This window comes from Siniperca chuatsi, linkage group LG18 (genome assembly GCF_020085105.1).
Source record: "Siniperca chuatsi isolate FFG_IHB_CAS linkage group LG18, ASM2008510v1, whole genome shotgun sequence".
Lineage (NCBI taxonomy): Eukaryota > Metazoa > Chordata > Actinopteri > Centrarchiformes > Sinipercidae > Siniperca > Siniperca chuatsi.
This window is the reverse complement of record NC_058059.1, coordinates 322525-344947: the sequence shown is the minus strand read 5'-3', so window position 1 is coordinate 344947 and position 22423 is coordinate 322525. Positions and strand designations below refer to the sequence as shown.

Genomic DNA, 22423 nt, shown 5'->3' with positions numbered 1-22423 from the left:
ATTAGAGGTAAAAAACCATGATCGCTCAGTTAGATCTGATGCTGCTGATCACACAGAGAAACGTGTGAGATAATCAATCAATACTGACAACAAATGATCAGCCACACGTGTCCCATGTGTCCATAAGCAGCAAAGAAAATAGGAAATGTTATTAAAAATGTTTGACACAAGTTCAAATCTTCAACATGACGTTTAGCTGATAACTGTCTGCTGTTCTGACAGATTCACAGTTTACACTGAGATCATTTGCACAACAGCATCTCCATGTTTTATTATTTTGTCTCCAGATTTTAAGACTTTAAGGACTTTTTCTGTGGGACCAATGAGAAATAAGACGCAGATACACGAGTATAAATGAGCTCCGAATGTATTATTTCATCAGTATTAACGGTGCAGTTTGCAGAATGCGTGGTGTTCCCCAGGGCTCCACTCTGGGACCACTTTTATTCCCTCTAAGTCATACAGAACCATGATGTTCTCCATCAGTGTTACACAGATAAGCTTTATGTTCCACGTAATTCACGAGGACAAGCAGCAGCTGCTGCTGTTGTGAAACATGTTGCACTTCTCTGGCTGACAAACGTCATCAAGTCGTAATTAGGCTTCGTATAATCTTTATTTATTGATTTATTGATATTTGTGTGTAATTATATATATGTGGAAATGTGTGTAATCTGTCCTTTGTCTGCTATAAATAAACTTTATTATTAATATTATAAACCGCACCAGATGTTTGACAGATGAAACCTTCATTGAACAACATGAGACTAACTTCCTACAATCTAGTACAAAACATGGTGTTTGTGAGCCAATCAGCTCTTTGATCAGGCGACAGCCACGTGTTTCCCATCATGCCCTGGGGCTGGCAGTCGGAGGTGCCATGGGCGTATAAAGAGCGCTGGACACAGCGTCGGAGGCGGGGCCCGTTCATTCCTCTGAAGCTGCTCAGTGGAGCACGAAGCCAAAAAAGCTCGACCTCCCGGTTTAAAACGACCCGGATTTTTCTCTTTCAATGTGCTAATCTGTTCGGACGGCCGCCGCCCCGAGTCTGGTTCTGCTCTGCATTAATATTATAAAGAGTTCGGACCGGCTCTGTAGGAAAAGTGCAGTGAGATAACTTCTGTTATGATCTGTCGCTGTATAAATAAATAAACAAGCTGCGGTAGCGTCCTCCGTAGATGCTCTGCTGGCTGCAGGCGTCCATGTTTTCCAGAGCAGTCGCAGCATTTAGATCGGAAGTCGGGAGTCCACCGAGAACTATCTGACCGGTCCTCTTCCAGGACCTGTGGGCGATCAGCTTCAGCGCCCTCAGGTGATTTCTACATGTTGCTCTAAACTTTAAATTTCAGCCAATCACAGAGCAGCATTACAGTTTCAGCCAGTCAACATTTAGTTTAATATTTTCATTTTTTTCATCATCAATCACTTCACAAACATCAACAGGAAGTGATCACAACAACAGGAAGTCACATGGTCACACACAGGAAACAACCAAAAGCGCTGTGGAAATACGCAAGAGCTTCACAATTAAAGCCTTTTCACTTTCTCCAGCCAATCAGGTTAGAAGGCAGAGACGAGTCGTGCGTCCTGATTGGAGGAGAGAGTTCAGAGAAAAACAACCGATCAGCTCATTAAATCTGACAGCTGATTGGCTGATTTTCTCTAAAAACCTCACAGAGATACACTGAAGAAAGACTTATTTTGTTAGATTCAGGAAAGATTTAACAAAACAAAGAAAAATTGCTTCGATATATAGAAATATTTCGTAAACATCAACACGGTAACAACAGTTATTAATGTTCTCTTTGTCCGGAGCAGGAAAACAGGAAGTAATGAACTTCGCACCTTAAAAATAAGAGAATTTCAGACAATTTTGTTTGTTTTTTGAAGCTAATGTTGCTAACGTCCATGTCTCCTCTGTTTGTCCCGCCCCCTGCGGCCTTGTGGCCCCGCCCACTCAGCCGGCCACGCGGTAGTTAGCATGAAACTCCGGATGGATGTCGCAGACGCGTCGCAGCAGCTCACCCAGCACCTCCTCCCGGTTACCGCGGTAACTGGCCTGGATACGACCCATCCGCTCGACAGTGTCGCGGTCCACCTCCACCGCGCTGTTGCCATGGGAACCGAGGGCCTGGGGGGGGCAGATATTGAACTATGACTTAAAAACATAAATAAATACAAGGTGTTTAGGTTTGTCACAGAAGATAAACATCAACAAGAAAATGTTTTTGTTCACAAAGTAAAGAGAAAAATATAAAGAAACTAAAACAAGTATCAACTAATCAACATTCAGCGAAACACTGAAATCTAAAGCAGGTGACGTTCTACGAAATATCAAATTTATTACATTTGATCGAATTAGACTGAAACAATAAATAAACTGAGGCCGAACGTTGAAGAAGACAGAAAAGCAGCGTCACGCACAGCCGCCTCTTTGGTCTTGAACTCTTTCTCTCTCTGCAGTCGGTACTGTTCGATCTCCGCCTGCGCCTCCTCCTTCGCCTGCTTCAGACGCCGGTTCTTACCTGCAGAGGGCGAGAGACACCCGCCACACATCAGAGAGAGAGAGAGAGAGAGAGGGCGAGAGACACCCGCCACACATCAGAGAGAGAGAGAGAGAGAGAGGGTGAGAGACACCCGCCACACATCAGAGAGAGAGAGAGAGAGAGAGGCGAGAGACACCCGCCACACATCAGAGAGAGAGAGAGAGAGAGAGAGGGTGAGAGACACCCGCCACACATCAGAGAGAGAGAGAGAGAGAGAGACACCCGCCACACATCAGAGAGAGAGAGAGAGAGAGAGGGCGAGAGACACCCGCCACACATCAGAGAGAGAGAGAGAGAGAGGGCGAGAGACACCCGCCACACATCAGAGAGAGAGAGGGCGAGAGACACCCCACCCATCACAGAGAGAGAGAGAGAGAGGCGAGAGACACCCGCCACACATCAGAGAGAGAGAGAGAGAGAGAGGCGAGAGACACCCGCCACACACAGAGAGAGAGAGAGAGAGGGAGAGAGACACCCGCCACACATCATCAGAGAGAGAGAGAGGCGAGAGACACCCGCCACACATCAGAGAGAGAGAGAGAGAGAGAGGCGAGAGACACCCGCCACACATCAGAGAGAGAGAGAGGGAGAGAGGGCGAGAGACACCCGCCACACATCAGAGAGAGAGAGAGAGAGAGAGGCGAGAGACACCCGCCACACATCAGAGAGAGAGAGAGAGAGAGAGGCGAGAGACACCCGCCACACATCAGAGAGAGAGAGAGAGAGAGAGGCGAGAGACACCCGCCACACATCAGAGAGAGAGAGAGAGAGAGGGCGAGAGACACCCGCCACACATCAGAGAGAGAGAGAGAGAGAGCGCGAGAGACACCCGCCACACATCAGAGAGAGAGAGAGAGAGAGAGGGCGAGAGACACCCGCCACACATCAGAGAGAGAGAGAGAGAGAGAGGGCGAGAGACACCCGCCACACATCAGAGAGAGAGAGAGAGAGAGAGAGAGAGAGAGAGAGAGGAGAGAGAGAGAGAGAGAGAGAGAGAGAGGCGAGAGAGAGAGAGAGAGAGAGAGAGAGAGAGAGAGAGAGAGAGAGAGAGAGAGAGAGAGAGAGAGAGAGAGAGAGAGAGAGAGAGAGAGAGAGAGAGAGAGAGAGGCGAGAGAGAGCCAGAGAGAGAGAGAGAGAGAGAGAGAGAGAGGCGAGAGACACCCGCCACACATCAGAGAGAGAGAGAGAGGGCGAGAGACACCCACCACACATCAGAGAGAGAGAGAGAGAGGCGAGAGACACCCGCCACACATCAGAGAGAGAGGGCGAGAGACACCCGCCACACATCAGAGAGAGAGAGAGAGGGCGAGAGACACCCGCCACACATCAGAGAGAGAGAGAGAGGAGAGGGCAGAGAGAGAGAGAGGGCGAGAGAGAGAGAGGGCGAGAGAGAGAGAGAGAGAGAGAGAGAGAGAGAGAGAGAGAGAGAGAGAGAGAGGCGAGAGAGAGAGAGAGAGAGAGGCGAGAGAGAGAGAGAGAGAGAGAGGCGAGAGAGAGAGAGAGAGGAGAGAGAGAGAGAGGGCGAGAGACACCCGCCACACATCAGAGAGAGAGAGAGAGAGAGAGAGAGGCGAGAGACGCCCGCCACACATCAGAGAGAGAGAGAGAGAGGGCGAGAGACACCCGCCACACATCAGAGAGAGAGAGAGAGAGAGGCGAGAGACACCCGCCACAAATCAGAGAGAGAGAGAGAGAGAGAGGGCGAGAGACACCCGCCACACATCATCAGAGAGAGAGAGAGAGAGAGAGGCGAGAGACGCCCGCCACACATCAGAGAGAGAGAGAGAGAGAGGCGAGAGACACCCGCCACACATCAGAGAGAGAGAGAGAGAGAGAGAGAGAGAGAGGGCGAGAGACACCCGCCACACATCAGAGAGAGAGAGAGAGAGAGGGCGAGAGACGCCCGCCACACATCAGAGAGAGAGAGAGAGAGAGGCGAGAGACGCCCGCCACACATCAGAGAGAGAGAGAGAGAGAGAGACACCCGCCACACATCAGAGAGAGAGAGAGAGAGAGAGGGGCGAGAGACACCCGCCACACATCAGAGAGAGAGAGAGAGAGAGAGAGAGAGGGGCGAGAGACACCCGCCACACATCAGAGAGAGAGAGAGAGAGAGAGAGCGAGAGAGAGAGAGAGAGAGAGAGAGAGAGAGAGAGAGCGAGAGAGAGAGAGAGGGCGAGAGACACCCGCCACACATCAGAGAGAGAGAGAGAGAGAGAGAGAGAGAGGGCGAGAGACACCCGCCACACATCAGAGAGAGAGAGAGACACCCGCCACACATCAGAGAGAGAGAGAGAGAGAGAGAGAGAGAGGGCGAGAGACACCCGCCACACATCAGAGAGAGAGAGAGAGAGAGAGGGAGAGGGCGAGAGAGAGAGAGAGGCGAGAGAGAGAGAGAGAGAGAGGGCGAGAGAGAGAGAGGGCGAGAGAGAGAGAGAGAGAGAGAGGAGAGAGAGAGAGAGGGAGAGAGAGAGAGAGAGAGAGGCGAGAGAGAGAGAGGGCGAGAGACAGAGAGAGAGAGAGAAGAGAGAGAGAGAGAGGGCGAGAGAGAGAGAGAGGGCGCCAGAGAGAGAGAGAGCGAAGAGAGAGAGAGAGGGCGAGAGAGAGAGAGAGGCGAAGAGAGAGAGAGAGAGAGGGCGAGAGAGAGAGAGAGGGAAGAGAGAGAGAGGAGAGAGAGAGAGAGAGAGAGAGAGGGCGAGAGACAGAGAGAGAGAGAGAGAGAGAGAGAGAGAGAGGGCGAGAGAGAGAGAGAGATCAGAGAGAGAGAGAGAGAGAGAGAGCGAAGAGAGAGAGAGAGAGAGAGAGAGAGAGAGAGAGAGAGAGAGAGAGAGAGAGGGCGAGAGAGAGAGAGGCGAGGAGAGAGAGAGAGAGGCGAGAGAGAGAGAGAGAGAGAGAGAGAGAGAGAGAGAGAGAGAGAGAGAGGGCCACACAGAGAGAGAGAGAGAGCGAGAGAGAGAGAGGGCGAGAGAGAGAGAGAGGGCGAGAGAGAGAGAGAGGCGAGAGAGAGAGAGAGAGAGAGAGAGAGGGCGAGAGAGAGAGAGAGAGAGAGAGACCACACATCAGAGAGAGAGAGAGAGAGAGAGACAGAGAGAGAGAGAGAGAGAGAGAGAGAGAGAGAGAGAGAGAGAGAGAGAGAGAGAGAGAGGGCGAGAGAGAGAGAGAGAGGGCGAGAGAGAGAGAGAGAGAGAGAGAGAGGGAGAGAGAGAGAGAGAGAGAGAGAGAGAGGGCGAGAGAGAGAGAGAGAGAGGGCGAGAGACACCCGCCACACATCAGAGAGAGAGAGAGAGAGAGAGAGACAGCTCGCCATCAATCAGCAGGATTCAGACCAAATCCAGCCCCCTGCTGGCCCTGTGGCCCCCTGCGGGCCCCTGCTGGCCCCCTGCTGGCCCCCTGCTGGCCCTGTGGCCCCCTGTGGCCCCTGCGGGCCCCTGCTCAGCCCCACCACCTGATGTGGTCTGAATGCAGCCGTAGTGTCTCGTCCAAACCCCAAAAATGAATCAGTTATCAACACAGCTGCTGATGAACTTCCTGATCATTGATCGTCGATCGTTGATCTCACGGTTAAGGGTTTCTATCATTTTGTCCACACGGAGCTGATCGATTCCTGCAGCCTCATCTGATCATTCATTCTCTGACTCTTTATCACGAGACGTGATCACCATATCCCATGATGCTCAGCGGCTGACTCACAACCATCAGCAGGAAGTGACAGAAACACGTTACAAAGAAACTTTATGAGCAGAAGGAATAAAAGTAAAAAGGAAATACGTATGAACTGTACTATATAATAACTAGTACTACAGTCACTATAATCAGAATATGATTTTTAAAACAAACTGCAGAAAATAATTTTACTAACCAAAACTAAAATATTTCCTCAGATTGAAAAACCATACCCCGTTCAAATTTCTGCCACTTTTGCAAAATGTGCTTCCTGGCATCTGGCCATAATGAAGCAACCTAACCTCCGATGTTTAATAAGCCAACTCTTTAATTCGGCGCATGTTCATTTCATAAAGCGTCTCTTTATCACGGTCACATATCTACATGCATTATCGATGAATGCGTGAGGTCAGCAGAACTTCCTGTAGGCCGAAGTGAAAGGAAGAAGCTGACGATTCTGAAATTGTCTCCGGTTTGATTAAAAATGTAAATATGAGCAAAGAATCTCTAAACTCACGGATTTTCCCATTAGGTTCAGTTACAGCCCGACTGCCACTAAGGTTCCTTCTCCTTTCTACCGCCTTGTCCTGCGTGTTGTTTGCTTCCTCTTCTCCTGCCTCTCTTATTCTTCACTAACACACCGGTATTTTCGCCGTTACCAGCCGCCTGCCGGCGGGCCGCTGCGGGCTCGCAGGCCGCCTGTCCTACTCACGTTTGCGGGCTTCGGCCACCTTCTCGGCCGCTCTCTTCTCGGCCTGCAGCAGCTGCTGGATGCCCTGCGACTGGCTCGCCATGTTGGATCCGCTGAAACGGAGGACAAACCGGAGGAATTCACCGAAATGAAGGTCGACGGAGGATTTGTCTTGTTCGTCTGTTGGCCGCAGTCAGCTGATGTTACGTCACGCTGCGGACCGCTCACGTGATTTTGTCACGAGGTGGACAGTTCTTCTTCTTCTGTGTTTATCGGCAGCAACACAGACGTTAGCGACGTGAAGCACGTGCTATTAGAATATATACAGATAAGCAGGACAATAAAGTGATAATAATAGTGAAAATGTCGACTGGCAGTTTCGGAAGTCCTTCCTTTAAACCCCGTTATGTTTGGATTGATGCATATTTTGAAATGCCATGCTAGGTAACGTTAGCTTCTTTGTTAGCTTAGCCACAAACCTACGGCCCTGTCTTCCGTCACTGTTTAGTAAAAACAGTCTAAACTAACTCTTGCTAGTTTTTACTCTGATGTGTTTTATATTATACTGTTTGTTTGAGCCTCGCGCTGCTTGTTTGGCTGTTCAAATATCGGCCATGTTTCCGCAGAGCGGCGGACCCGACCAGAGCTCTGCAGGGGGCTTTAAGTTTTTTTTTTTTTTTTTTTTTAGAGTCGTAAAAGTAATAATATCTTTATTTACATAGCACTATCAAAACAAAGTTATAAAGTGCTTCACATAGCAAGCAAAGAACACATAAAATACAACATACAAACACATACAAAGTCAGCTGTAAAAGAATAAAATTCCTAAATGAACCACATAAAAAATTAAAAAATGGCAAAACCCATAAACAGAATAAAAACTAGAGTCAGATGAAATCAGGGAAGGCGGTGCCATAAAAGTACGTTTTAAGCTTTCGATTTAAAAGAAGCCGCTGACTCAGCCTGATGTATTTTCTTGGGCAGAGAGCTCCAGAGTCTCTGGGCTCTTATTTCAAAAGCTCTGTCCCTCTTAGTCTTCAGCCGAGAGTCTGGAACACATAGAAGGCCCCTGCCAGAGGATCTCAAGGAGCGAGCAGGGTCATACGGGGATACAAGAGACTATATCTGAGATATACTGAGGAGCCAGACCATTTAGTGTCTTGTCAGTAAATAAAAGCACCTTGAAATCACTTCTAAAACATACCGGAAGCCAGGGTAAAGAGGCTAAAACCGGGGTGATGTGATCAATGGATGGATGGATGTCGCATTCAGAAATCAAGTTATTGTTGACAACAACTGATTAGGAGTGAGGCCGAGAGCGAAAAGTGTCTGATGGTATGTAACTGGTGGTTCAGCGGCATATGCCGATCCTGATATTCCGCTCTGTTCCACCGGCACATACCGCTTCCTACCGGCCGGTGCCGCTTAACGGCGGTAAGGGGGCTTTAAGTTGTGTTGTACCGAGCCAGAAGCTAATACTGCAGAAATATGACCGCTTCCTGTCAGTGCACGTCAAGTAAAACACCTCCAGTTTATTAGAAAGAGAAACTTTTATTTTAAAAAACACTGAAACATGAGGGTTTTTTTGTTGCATTTTTCAGAAAAAAAAACTTTATAGTAAAAAAAAAAAAAAGTTCTGTTGCTGCTATGACATCACTCCTGACATCATCATGACATCACTCAGACAGCCAGAGTTTGAAGGTTCGGTCGTAGGAGCTGGTGGCGATCAGTTTCCCGTCAGGTGACACGTCGACGGACATCACCTGAAAATAAAAACAGGTTTAACACGCATCCAAAGTGTCTCCACCAATCAGCAGCAGCGTCTGAACGGACCAATCAGAGCGGAGTGTTTGTACCTTCCCCTCGTGTCCGGCGAGTGTCTTCAGTGGCGTCCAGCCCGGGTGACTCCAAACCTTCGCTGTGTTGTCGTATGCTCCCGTCAACAGGAAGTGACCGTCTGTGGCTACACACAAACAAACAGGAAGTGAGGTTAGATACACTAACAGGAAGTGACGTCAGAGACACAAACAGGAAACAGAAAACAAAGTTAGATGGAAAAAGACTTTCGGATAAAAACAAAAAAAGGGAAAGAGAAAACAGACAAGAACAAAACGAAAAGTTAACAGAAAAGAATTTAAAATAAATTATTTTATTAACCAGAAGAGAGAAATAGTAAAGAAAGGAGCATTTCAGATGGTGAATAACAGAAAACAGAAGCAAAACACTAAAATAAAAGTCAATTAAATAAAATGAGACAAATGAAACAATAAAATTTAAATTAACTGAATACAATTAATAAAAATAAAAGAATACAAATAAACAAAATGAAATTAAATAAACTGAAGGTGTGTTTACGTTGGAAGCGGACAGCAGACAGCAGGTTCTGGTGGGCGGGGACTGTGTACAGACACTTCCTGTTTCTCAGCTCCCAAACCTTACAGGTGTTATCACCACTTCCTGTTGCCAGGTGATACCTGAGAGAACACAGACAAACAAAAACACTCAGAAATATTAAAATACAAAAACATTTACATTTTTCTTTTTACACAAAAACAAGAAATCTGTTAAAACAAACTTTTAATGAACTTTATCTAACAACTAAAGTGAAATTAAAGAAAAGTTTCCTGTTCAAACGGAATCATTGGTTACGTGGTGAATCTGTCGCAACATGAAAATATTACACGAAAAAGACCTGAACACTTGCTGAACAGGCCGCTGTAAGAAATCAAGATTTCAACACATCAACTGAACTGAAGATCAAAGAGGAAAACAAGTGAAGACGTCATTTTAACATCTTCGATTTTTTTTTTTTGCTGTAAATTTTAATTTTGTATTACTTTTTATTCTATTTTTCTCCTGTTTTCACTCTGCTCGTCTCTGATTGGCTGTTTCTTCAGAGTGCTCTCTTCTGATTGGCTATGTGGTGAACATGCTCATCTCTGATTGGCTGTGTGTTAAATGTGCTCATCTCTGATTGGCTGTGTGTTTAGCGTGCTTGTCCCTGATTGGCTGACCCGTTGGGGGAGAAGTGCAGGCTGTAGATCTCCTTCAGGTGTCCCTCCAGGAAAACAACGCACCGTCCCGTTCGAAGGTCCCACACCCTGCCGAACGCATCCAGCCCTCTGATTGGACGAGAGAGGCGGGGCAACAGACAGACAGATGATTGGTCCAGGATTTATACTTCACATTTATTAAATCCAAAACAAACAGAAATGCATTCAAATATGTAACTGCAGTACTAGTACTACAGTCAAAAAGCACAAAGTACTACAGAGTACTCGTTCTACACTGTGTACTACAAGGACTAGGACACGAAGGTGTACTACCACTTCAGGTAATACAGAGTATGTCATTTAACATTTACCTGAAGGTGTGTATTGATGTATTGTCACTGTCAAGTACTACAACATGAGTACTACTGATCAACAGTCAGTACTAGCTAGAGCACCGACATTAATATTAACCATTAAACTAATTAATAACAAATATTAGAATCATTAACTTTCTGTCATGGCTTAGAAATCAACTGACGCTTCAACTATCTCCACTTCAACTGAAAATTCAACTGCTTTCATTTCTTTCTTGCTTTAATGTCAACTGACACTCCAAATCCACACTTCAACCTCAACCAACAGTTTAACTGCTTTCATTTCTTAATATTTAAATAACAATCCAACTGCTTTCAGTTCTCACACTTTAAATGACCGATCAGTGCTTTCATACCAACTGACACTTCAATTACCTCAACTGACAGTGCTTTACCTTCGCCCAACACTTCAACTGCTTTCAGTGCTTGAACTTAAACTGTGACCGTCGTATCAAACCTCACAAGTAGAGGAGCAACAATTTACCTTTTCAGGTAAACACACACTCACGCTTCAATTTCCTTCAGATTTTTAACATTTTGTAGATTCTCAATTTTACCTAAAATGTCACCAAAGAATGTGTACTGAAGTGGCAGTACTACTATCTGAGAGTACTACAGCGGGTGTGCAATGTGTAGAGTGCAGTACAGAGTGCAGTACAGAGTGCAGTACTGTGTGTACTTTACCCAGTCGCAGCCAGCGATCCATCAGGGTGAAAGTGGAGGTCGTGGACTCCTTTACTGTGGCCTTCCTGATGGAGGATTTCCTCCCGGACCTCCAGGTCCCAGAGACGCCACGAGTTATCGTAACTGCAGACACGCAGAGAGATATAAACACTGCGTACTAGTACACGGAAACACAGCGATGGTCTGACGCCAGTTTACCTGGTCGTTCCCAGAAACCTCCCAGAAGGATGCCAGCACACTCGAGACACTCGCTCGCTGTGACCCTCGATGTCCGCCACCGGCTCGTCGCTACGGCAACCAGGGAGACAGACAGAGAGAGAGACAGGTCATCAGTCAGACAGACAGTCAGCTGGTGCTGAGACTACCTTCAACATTCAGTGAAATAAGAACGTTTGATCTCAGATTTCAAAGAGCTCGACGTTAAAAATGATTATCTGTAAATATTTTAACGTCAGTTCTTCAGTGAACGAATGAAGCTGAACTGAGACGAAGGACGACGAAGGACGCCTCCTGCCCTGCCTCCCCCCCCCCCCCCCCTCCCCGTCCCCGCCCCTCACCTCTCGAGGTTCCACAGCTTCACAGACCCGTCTGCAGCACACGAGGCCAAGCTGACATCTGATTGGTCGAGAGAGACTCCGGCCTGTGGGCGGAAGACGACCGCGCCCACATTGGTGTTGTGTCCTTCAGCCAATCAGAGAGCAGGGACAAAGAGGGGGGCGGGGTCTCAGTTACTCAGGACATGTTCACATTAACAGATTAAAGATGATTTTTAATATATTTTAAATATATTTAATACATTTAATAAATACTGTAAAAACAAAAAACTGAAGTAAAATGAAATATTAAAATCTAATAGGACGGACTGAGCAGGGGCCGGCTGGTGAGGACCAGCCCGCTGATACCGTCTACCGACCTCTACACAGGTGTGAGCCTTTCCACATCATGTCCCACCTGTTGAATTTACCTCAGGTGGACTCAGGTCAAAGAAAAGGGTCTGAATACTTTCTGAATATTTCAGTTTCTTCTTTTAATACATTTGCAAAAACTTCTAAAATCACATTACAAAACATTTAATAACATTTTTCACAATAAATGACAAATTGATCTTGTGATAATTCAAATAATAAAAACAGCTCCGCCCACCTCTGAGTGTACGAATCAGGTTGCAGTCTGGGACGGACCACAGCTTACACAGACCACTCCTGGGGGGGTCGTTAGTATTACCTTCATCATATCACAAGCATGCGTAATTCAACATGCTAACATGTGTTTTGCTACCAGAAATCTAAAAACTGATAGAATTCTGTGGCTGGAGCCGCTAATGCTAATGCTAATGCTAATGCTATCTCTGAATACAAGTGTCGAGCCTCATGTCCCCTGCACGGTACGGCCCAGTTCGACCCGGCTCACTTTTGGTGCCGGGTAGTTTTCTTGATTTCGTTTCCCCTCCACACAAGTCTCACGATTCTCTCCGATCAATCAGTGGTCTGCAGTATTTTAACTCTTTTAGTATCGGCTAGGCTCGCTTGGACTGACTAACTTTTGCTGATGGAAACCAAAAGAGAACCCTTCCAAGCGAGTCGAGTCGAGCCGTACCATGCGGTGGAAATGAAGCATTTATCTTCCAGTGTTAGCTCTTCTCATGGTTATGCTAATGCTAATGCTACAGTGGGCGGGGCTTGATACCAGGAGCCGGTGGCCAGCATTTTGGAGTCGGGGCTGAAGTGGCAGAAGCTGATTGGTCGATCATCACCGATCTGACTGCAGAAGTTGTTGAGATTCTGAAGAAGAAGAAGTTTGTTGTTCAGAGGTCATGTAGACACATGTTCTGTGTTCTGCACATGTTCTGTGTTCTGCACATGTTCTGTGTTCTGCACATGTTCTCTGTTCTGTGTTCTGCACATGTTCTGCACATGTTCTGTGTTCTGCACATGCTCTCTGTTCTGCACATGCTCTCTGTTCTGCACATGTTCTCTGTTCTGTGTTCTGCACATGTTCTCTGTTCTGCACATGTTCTGTGTTCTGCACATGCTCTCTGTTCTGTGTTCTGCACATGTTCTGTGTTCTGCACATGTTCTGCACATGTTCTGTGTTCTGCACATGTTCTCTGTTCTGCACATGTTCTGCACATGTTCTGTGTTCTGCACATGCTCTGCACATGTTCTGCACATGTTCTGTGTTCTGCACATGTTCTCTGTTCTGCACATGTTCTGCACATGTTCTGCACATGTTCTGCACATGTTCTGTGTTCTGCACATGTTCTGCACATGTTCTCTGTTCTGCACATGTTCTGTGTTCTGCACATGCTCTGCACATGTTCTGCACATGTTCTGTGTTCTGCACATGTTCTCTGTTCTGCACATGTTCTGCACATGTTCTGCACATGTTCTGTGTTCTGCACATGTTCTCTTCACCAGTCAGAAACTAGTTCTCTGTCGATGAATCGCCACTGAAATTCTTCTTTCAGTCTTGTTTTATTGGAAACTTTATAAAGTTCCTGTTTGAACGTTTGACGTTTTCTAATGAAAAGAAAAAGTTTCGGTATCTTGTAAACAAATGATTCTGCTTCTTATTATTTACACACATGTAGATTATTAAAACCTCCTGTTTTAATTCCTGAAGACGACATGTTAAATCACCTTCCTCACCTTTAATTCATCTCATGTAATTTTATTTATTTGTGTAATTTTCTTCATCACTTTACTATAATTTAGGATGTATTTATTTTTCCTCTTAGTGTATTGATTTGATGAATACCTTTGTCATGTTGTCAGTTAAATTATAATGAACTAATATTTGTTTGAATTTAATAAATAAAAATGAAAGAAATCCCTTTGGTCTCGTCTCACCCTCAGGCTCTTGTGCAGCTCCTGTTGCCGGATCGTCCTGGTTGCCTCGGCAACATCCCTCTGAGCGCGTGCAGCCTCCAGACGCCTCATCGCCCTGATGGACCAATCACAGCAGGAGTTTGTGAGTCACAGCCAATCAGACTCCTCCAATATTTAAGACTTCTGTTCATTACAATCATCTCTCTCACTGAACCGCTCTCCTTTCAAAAGCTGTAAAAACTTTAACGGCAGCGTGTTCAGCGACAAACTTCAGAGCCGAATAAAGCGACATCGGTTAAGTTTTCACCCGACAGCTTTAACTACTGATCGACCTTTAAGCAACACGCAGCAGCGACGAACGCCGTCCTCCATGTTGAACAACGACCCTCCAACTCTCCGATTCAACCCGACAAAACACTCCTCCTCCTCCCTCACTCCTCCTCCTCCCTCACTCCTCCTCCTCCTCCTCCTCCTCCTCCTCCTCCTCCTCCTCCTCCTCCTCCCTCCTCCTCCTCCTCCTTCCTTCCTTCCTCCTCCTCCTCCTCCTCCTCCTCCTCCTCCTCCTCCTCCCTCCTCCTCCTCCTCCTTCCTTCCTCCCTCCTCCTCCTCCCTCCTCCTCCTCCTCCTCCCTCCCTCCTCCTCCCTCCCTCCTCCTCCTCCTCCTCCTCCTCCTCCCTCACTCCTCCTTCCTTCCTTCCTCCTCCTCCTCCTCCCTCACTCCTCCTCCTCCTCCTCCTCCCCTCCTCCTCCTCCCTCCCTCACTCCTCCTCCTCCTCCTCCTCCTCCTCCTCCTCCTCCTCCTCCTCCTCCTCCTCCTCCTCCTCCTCCTCCTCCTCCTCCTCCTCCTCCTCCTCCTCCTCCTCCTCCTCCTCCTCCTTCCTTCCTCCTCCTCCTCCCTCTCCTCCTCCTCCTCCTCCTCCTCCTCCTCCTCCTCCTCCCTCCTCCTCCTCCTCCTCCCTCCTCCTCCTCCTCCTCCTCCTCCCCCTCCTCCTCCTCCTCCTCCTTCCTCCTCCTCCTCCTCCTCCTCCCTCCTCCTCCTCCTCCTCCTCCTCCTCCTCCTCCTCCTCCTCCTCCTCCTCCTCCCTCCTCCTCCCTCCTCCTCCTCCTCCTCCTCCTCCTCCTCCTCCTCCTCCTCCTCCTCCTCCTCCTCCTCCTCCTCCTCCTCCTCCTCCTCCTCCTCCTCCTCCTCCTCCTCCTCCTCCTCCTCCTCCTCCTCCTCCTCCTCCTCCTCCTCCTCCTCCTCCTCCTCCTCCTCCTCCTCCTCCTCCTCCTCCTCCTCCTCCTCCTCCTCCTCCTCCTCCTCCTCCTCCTCCTCCTCCTCCTCCTCCTTCCTCCTCCTCCTCCTCCTCCTCCTCCTCCTCCTCCTCCTCCTCCTCCTCCTCCTCCTCCTCCTCCTCCTCCTCCTCCTCCTCCTCCTCCTCCTCCTCCTCCTCCTCCTCCTCCTCCTCCTCCTCCTCCTCCTCCTCCTCCTCCTCCTCCTCCTCCTCCTCCTCCTCCTCCTCCTCCTCCCTCCTCCTCCTCCTCCTCCTCCTCCTCCTCCTCCCTCCTCCTCCTCCTCCTCCTCCTCCTCCTCCTCCTCCTCCCTCACTCCTCCTCCTCCTCCTCCTCCTCCTCCCTCCTCCTCCTCCTCCTCCTCCCTCCTCTCCTCCTCCTCCTCCTCCTCCCTCCTCCTCCCTCCTCCCTCCTCCTCCCTCCTCCTCCTCCTCCTCCTCCTCCTCCTCCTCCTCCTCCTCCTCCTCCTCCTCCCTCACTCCTCCTCCTCACTCCTCCTCCCTCACTCCTCCTCCTCCTCCTCCTCCCTCACTCCTCCTATTTAACCATCACGTGTATGGACACGTCCCACTTCCTGTCTCTCTCGCCCTGTCAGTTGCCCTCTGGTCCTCCTCTGTCTCTGATTGGTCGGATTGTTGCAGACTCACCGTGGCAGAGAGTATTTGGCCAACCAGAGCCGAGCGTCCTTCAGGGAGGCGGAGCCTTCATGGTACCATGTCTGCTGGCACTGTGATTGGTCAGAAAGAAAACACTTTTAGATTTGTGGATTTTATTCTTTCTGTATTTTACATGTTTAGTTTATTTATTTAAATAGTTCAGTTTTTATTATTTTGTTTCTTAAAAATGTAACGTTTTAACAATTTGATTATCAACAAATTCTTAATATTCAGTTTGTTGTGAACATTTCAAACGTGAAAACAATCAAAAAAAAAAAACCTCAAGGTCGACTTACTCGCTTTCCTCTGAAGCTTTCAACTGCAGAACTGAGTTCAGATTTTTGGTCAAACAAATAATTTTTAGGTCTGTTTGTTTTTCTTAAGCGATAAATTATTTTGCATTTTCTGCCTGGTGTGTGTGTGTTTCATGTTCTTACATCCTGGTGGGGACTTGAACCTGAATGCACACTGTGGGGACTCGTGTCCCCAAAAAGGCAGAGACGGTTTTTTGAGGGTTAAGACTTAAGACTTAAATACCGTTGGGTTAAACAAACCTCGTCCTGTGATCTCTTGGCTCTCTCTTCGTCTCTCCTGGACTTCTTCAAAGCATCCGGACCGACGACAGACAGAACGCTGCGCAGTCTGAAAACACAAACGCAACAGACAACTTTATGTTTCTGATCAGAGTTTAAAAGACAAACTGATGAAGACTGTGACGCCGAATCATTAATGAAAACTTTTCATTACACCAACATATCGGCATATATCTAGACAGTCCATTTCTCTTTTTTAAATATTTTTCTGTGCAGTTATTGAAAACTCATTCAGTGAAACTATAGACTGTATATAAAGATGGCCGACGCGTCGCCACTTCCTGCCGCTGTACTAGATGAAGCCGCCATCTTGGCTGGTGACGTCATTTGGAGCCAGAGTCTGCGCGGTAGTGATCGGGGGTGGAGCCGCGGTATCGAGGTCCCGCCCACACACCCGGCTGACCCAATGGCAAGCCGGCCTCAGCTGTCAATCATGACGTGAAACCTCCTTTTTATAGCATCACATAACGAATTAAAACCAAACTTATCAGAGAAACGAACACTTGAACTAACATCAGCGTGACGAGAACGAGCTAAACCGACAGAAACCATCTTTGGGGGGGAAATGTTCACGTGTACGTTGAGTTTTTAGTTTGGCTCGTGTCCCGTCCGCCAACATGGAGGGGGCGGGGTTTATGACCTGTACTGCAGCCGGTCCAGATGTTTTGGCTTCACTTGTGGGGAGCTGTCATGTCGTCCATCTTTCTTAATGATTTAAACGTTTGAATAAAGTTTAAAACAAATTATTTTTTTTACACACCTCTCCCGGCGGTCAGCTGGTCCCTCTCCAAACAACGTGATTGGCTCGCCAAGCGCTCTGAGGCCAGCCTTCACCTCAGCGTCGTCGGTGGAGACGGTGATCTGTCGCGCTCGTCGCCGCCGCTCGAACGCAGCGAGTGCTTCCTGCTGCCTCTCGCTGACCCGCTCCTCCAGCTCCAGAGTCTCTCCTGCACAGCATCATGGGAAATGGAGTCTCACTCACACATCACGCACGTTTACATCCGTCTGTAGTTTACAACATGAGACCGACCTGATGAGATGTTGATGTTTCCCGCCTCGATCCCCGCCTTCACCGCATCATTTCCTGTCGCACTGTTCGCTGCCTCTGAACTCAGACGCTCGCGCTCTTTTTCCTCCAGACTTCCATAGAAAACACGACTCTTCTTCACGGCCGGAGGGGCATCCTCCTCGTCTGACATTTTGATTCAGTTCTTCTTCTTCTTCTTCTTCTACTGCTGCTGCTGCCCCCTAGAGGCTGCTGGGAAAACTACACGAGAGAAAATTACGACAACGTGAAAAAACTGATGCTACATACTGAAACATGTGCAGGTGGGTGACCAATGAAAGCAAAGCAGCATGAACTGTCTCAGTATGGAGTCAGGCCACCGCGAGCCTCCACAACAAGACGGACAAGAGTTAAAAATCAGCAACTGCTATAAACATCAGTTTTGTATTGGAACTATGTTAAATTGCAAATTAAATTCAAAACATTTTAAAAAGAACAGCTTCAGTGTCCTCCGAGTCCGAGTGCGTTAAGAGTTCTTACTAAACCCGCTTTCTTCTTCTACACCCTGAGAAGAAGTTTACTTCTGACCCCTGAGTTACTGCTACAGGGAGCGAATCAGCCTAAAATTATACGATTTTCCAACCGAGTTTGGTAGAAACAGAAACAATTGGTTAGATATAGATAGATAGAAAACTGGAGAGAACTTTAAATAAAGAGAAAATGACAAAACGCTGTACACACAGCTAATGTTAGCATTAGCATACACGCAAACATTAAAAAAAGGCAGCGTCACACTGCGTCACACAACACGTCAGCCACACCTGAGCCGACACACGGCAGGTTTGATTGACACTTTGAAACTGAGCGCTTATTAACTTTAACTTCTAAATATGTTTTATTTTAAACTTACATGCGAAGAGAAACGCAGTGGCGGCGTCTCTGAGCAGCGTGACCCGGATGTAAACACGTTATGAGCTTCCGGGTCAAAGGTTGTTTTTCCGGTAGACAGAGCGGCAACAAACAAACATTAGAGGAGAGAACCCGGGAAAGTACCGCAAAAACACACCTGCCAGGTAACTTTACACACGTTTACAGGAACAGTTGAAACTGTGGTGTAAAAGTGAGGGAGGAACGTTTGTCTGATTCCAGTAAATTCAATGTTTTCACATGTTCGAACAGACGTTAGCCGGTTAGCTTAGCTTCTCTAACGTTCAGACAGAGTGGGACACCGGAAGTCCTTTAACACGGAGTTTAACGTTAAATGCTTTCTGAACACGAACGTTCAAACACAGGATTATTTTCTTTATTATCAGATTAAAGTGACCATTCACCGACAAACACAACAGTTCAGTTATTTATTTTTATTTCTATCTATCTATCTATATATATATATATATATATATATATATATATATATATATATATATATATGTATATGTGTGTGTATATATATATATATATGTGTGTGTATATATATATATATGTATATGTGTGTATATATATATATATCTATCTCAGGTCTGTCAGGTCAACATGAGTTTAAGTTGCTTTAGTTTGTATCACATCCGTGTGGTTAGCTTAGCAAGTGTAGCCTACATGCTAATGAGCATCATGTCCAAATATTGTTTCTGTTTAGATTAATTTCAGACTTCAGGTTTGTTTTATAATCATTATGTAGATCAGTGCTTTGTGTCTGCAGGTTTCCTCGGATATAGAGTGAAGATGTTGAGGAGGAAACCGACTCGACTGGAGCTGAAGATCGACGACACCGAGGAGTTCGAAAGCGTCAAGAAGGAGCTCGAGGTTCAGATCACTTCTATGTCCCTGTCGAAATCCGTCAATACTGTCTGTCAGTCAATACTGTCTGTCAATCAATACTGTCTGTCAATCAATTCTGTCTGTCAATCAATACTGTCTGTCAATCAATTCTGTCTGTCAATCAATACTGTCTGTCAATACAGTCAAAATCAACGCTGTCCATCAGGAAATTGGGGTTGAGAACCATTAGTTAATTAATCAATTAGTAGACCCCTGTCCTCTCTCTCCACCTGTCCTCCCTCTCCACCTGTCCTCCCTCCACCTGTCCTCCCTCTCTACTTGTCCTCCCTCCACCTGTCCTCCCTCCACCTGTCCTCCCTCCACCTGTCCTGTCTCCACCTGTCCTCCCTCCACCTGTCCCGTCTCTACTTGTCCTCCCTCCACCTGTCCCCCCTCTCCACCTGTCCCGTCTCCACCTGTCCTCCCTCTTCACCTGTCCTCCCTCTCCACCTGTCCAGTCTCCACCTGTCCTCCCTCTCTACTTGTCCTCCCTCCACCTGTCCTCCCTCTTCACCTGTCCCCCCTCTCCACCTGTCCCGTCTCCACCTGTCCTCCCTCTCTACTTGTCCTCCCTCCACCTGTCCCCCCTCTCCACCTGTCCTCCTCTCTACTTGTCCTCCCTCCACCTGTCCTCCCTCTTCACCTGTCCCCCCTCTCCACCTGTCCCGTCTCCACCTGTCCTCCCTCTCTACTTGTCCTCCCTCCACCTGTCCTCCCTCTTCACCTGTCCCCCCTCTCCACCTGTCCTCCCTCTTCACCTGTCCCCCCTCTCCACCTGTCCTCCCCCTCCACCTGTCCCCCCTCTCCACCTGTCCCCCTCTCCACCTGTCCCCCCTCCACCTGTCCCCCCTCTCCACCTGTCCTCCCCCTCCACCTGTCCCCCTCTCCACCTGTCCCCCTCTCCACCTGTCCCCTCTCCACCTGTCCCCTCTCCACCTGTCCTCCCCCTCCACCTGTCCTCCCCCCCACCTCTCCACCTCCACCTGTCCCCCCCTCCACCTGTCCCCCTCTCCACCTGTCCTCCCTCTTCACCTCCCCCCTCCACCTGTCCTCCCCCTCCACCTGTCCCCTCTCCACCTGTCCTCCCTCTTCACCTGCCCCCCTCCACCTGTCCTCCCCCTCCACCTGTCCCCTCTCCACCTGTCCTCCCCTCCACCTGTCCCCTCTCCACCTGTCCCCTCTCCACCTGTCCCCCTCTCCACCTGTCCTCCTCCCTCTTCACCTGTCCCCCCTCTCCACCTGTCCTCCCCCTCCACCTGTCCCCCCTCTCCACCTGTCCTCCCCTCCACCTGTCCCCCCTCTCCACCTGTCCTCCCTCCACCTGTCCTCCTCTCTACTTGTCCCCCTCTCCACCTGTCCTCCCCTCTTCACCACCCCCCTCTCCACCTGTCCCTCCTCTCCACCTGTCCCCCTCTCCACCTGTCCTCCCTCTTCACCTGCCCCCTCTCCACCTGTCCTCCCCCTCCACCTGTCCCCCTCTCCACCTGTCCCCCCCTCCACCTGTCCCCTCTCCACCTGTCCCCTCTCCACCTGTCCCCCTCTCCACCTGTCCTCCCTCTTCACCTGTCCCCCCTCTCCACCTGTCCTCCCCTCCACCTGTCCCCCTCTCCACCTGTCCTCCCCCCCACCTGTCCCCCCCTCTCCACCTGTCCTCCCTCCACCTGTCCTCCCCTCCACCTGTCCCCCCTCCACCTGTCCCCCCTCCACCTGTCCCCCTCCACCTGTCCTCCCTCCACCTGTCCTCCCTCTCCTGTCCCCCCTCCACCTGTCCTCCCTCCTCCACCTGTCCCCTCTCCACCTGTCCCGTCTCCACCTGTCATTGTTAATTGTGTATCTGGGTTTTTTATATGGTGCAGCTCTAGTTTCAGTCACATGATCCATGATGACATCACCATGTGAGGAGAGGACAAACAGATTGTTCAAGTAGTTAATTAATAATCAATAATTAACACGGCATCGTTGGCAGGAAGCAAACGCTTTTATTGACTCAGTTTAATAAATGTTCTAAACTTTGTTTGAATCTTTCAGCTCAAACGAAACATTTATTATTTCTCCAGGCCAGGAAGCGTCAGCGAGAGGAGGCGGAGTCAGGAGGCGGAGTGGGCGGGGCTTCTGTCATCAGTGTTGACAACATCGGGGGCGGGGCCTCAGCCTCAGCGTCGTCCTCCGCAGCGTCGAGGGCAGAGCTTATCAACGAGCGAATCGGCTACAAGCCCCACCCCAAACCAGCCACGCTGCCGACCTTGTTTGGAAGTTTACAGTTTTAATAAAAAATAAATGACGATGTTTCACCGTTTGAATCTTTCTGTACGAACTCCACGTACGACTAACGTGAACGCAGAATCCATTAACAGTTCCAATAAAGTTGATTCAAACACAACTGAATCTGAGCAGCCTGAATAAAGTTTTTATGAATATTGAATATTTCAAGTTCAATAAAATACAATTCAAAGAAGCCATTTTTGTGAAAAAAGAAAACCCCTCTTTGAACAGAAATGGTGGTCTGAGATTCAATCTGCCCAAAGTTTACCACAGTGTATTAACACCGTGGTCAAGCCAATCACATGCTAATCAGGTACTTAACAGTGATGAGGGAGGTGCAGCCAGAGAACAACAGGCCTGATTACTGATTACTGGGCCATCATGGAAACTATTAGGTCAGTTTCAGGTGAAACTAGGCAGGTAAACAGCAGACACTCAGGTAGTCTCCTCCCTGAGGGCGGGGCTTAAGCAACACAGAGTAGCTTAAATCTCTGAGTTCTCAGACCATTTTCACATTGAGAATGACTTCCGGATGGGAGCCGAAACGCCTTGATTCTGAAAACAGCGTCCAGACGACTACGACTGAAACCTTTTCTACGACAAAATACAAATACTAACATCGCTAACAGCTCAGCATTACGTCCAGCCGAGCCCTCAGCTGTGAGAGAGAGTGCGATCTATAAACTGATTACATGTGTTTAAATAGCAGCTGGGTGGATGGCGGGTGGATGCTGCTGCTGGTGGAGCAGCTCCACCTGAGGAGACGGTCTGGGGGTCACAGAAGTCAGAGGAAGACCGGATGGCCGTGCGCCTCGCTGCAGGACGGGAACAGCTTCCTGCTGTTAGCTTAGCATCAGCTGAATTACAGACTGGACGCAAAGCTGAACATGATGGAGAAAAGCTGCTGGAGAAGGTCGCGTTCACGTCCAGAAGGTCGCGTTCACGTCCAGAAGGTCGCGTTTGGACTCTAATGAAGGTTTTCACAGCTTGAACAAAATGAATTCAAACAACTTTTCTTTCAGTTATAAAAGCTTTCA

The 22423-nt window shown here is 48.4% G+C and overlaps 3 protein-coding genes across 3 annotated transcripts; 1 reads left to right on the top strand and 2 right to left on the bottom strand.

Moving 5' to 3' along the window:
- Positions 1-1366: 1366 nt before the first annotated feature.
- On the bottom strand, positions 1367-7157 carry atp6v1g1 (ATPase H+ transporting V1 subunit G1). The gene is made up of 3 exons (XM_044175328.1): positions 6922-7157; positions 2425-2525; positions 1367-2131 (listed from the first exon to the last, which is right to left on the bottom strand). Exons 1-3 carry the CDS (start codon positions 7001-7003, stop codon positions 1958-1960), a joined length of 357 nt encoding a protein of 118 aa, XP_044031263.1. The 5' UTR covers positions 7004-7157; the 3' UTR covers positions 1367-1957.
- A 1278-nt stretch (positions 7158-8435) lies between these two features.
- prpf4 (PRP4 pre-mRNA processing factor 4 homolog (yeast)) lies at positions 8436-18350 on the bottom strand. Its single transcript, XM_044175324.1, has 15 exons — positions 18217-18350; positions 17331-17567; positions 17061-17247; positions 16262-16349; positions 15699-15778; positions 13801-13894; positions 12638-12732; positions 12095-12153; positions 11509-11632; positions 11150-11239; positions 10952-11074; positions 9915-10022; positions 9256-9374; positions 8757-8863; positions 8436-8663 (listed from the first exon to the last, which is right to left on the bottom strand). Exons 2-15 carry the CDS (start codon positions 17497-17499, stop codon positions 8577-8579), a joined length of 1530 nt encoding a protein of 509 aa, XP_044031259.1. The 5' UTR covers positions 17500-17567; positions 18217-18350; the 3' UTR covers positions 8436-8576.
- On the top strand, positions 18244-21504 carry cdc26 (cell division cycle 26 homolog). The gene is made up of 3 exons (XM_044175327.1): positions 18244-18379; positions 19006-19109; positions 21182-21504. The coding sequence occupies exons 1-3, from the start codon at positions 18277-18279 to the stop codon at positions 21389-21391; spliced, it is 417 nt and encodes a 138-aa protein (XP_044031262.1). The 5' UTR covers positions 18244-18276; the 3' UTR covers positions 21392-21504.
- Positions 21505-22423: the final 919 nt, after the last annotated feature.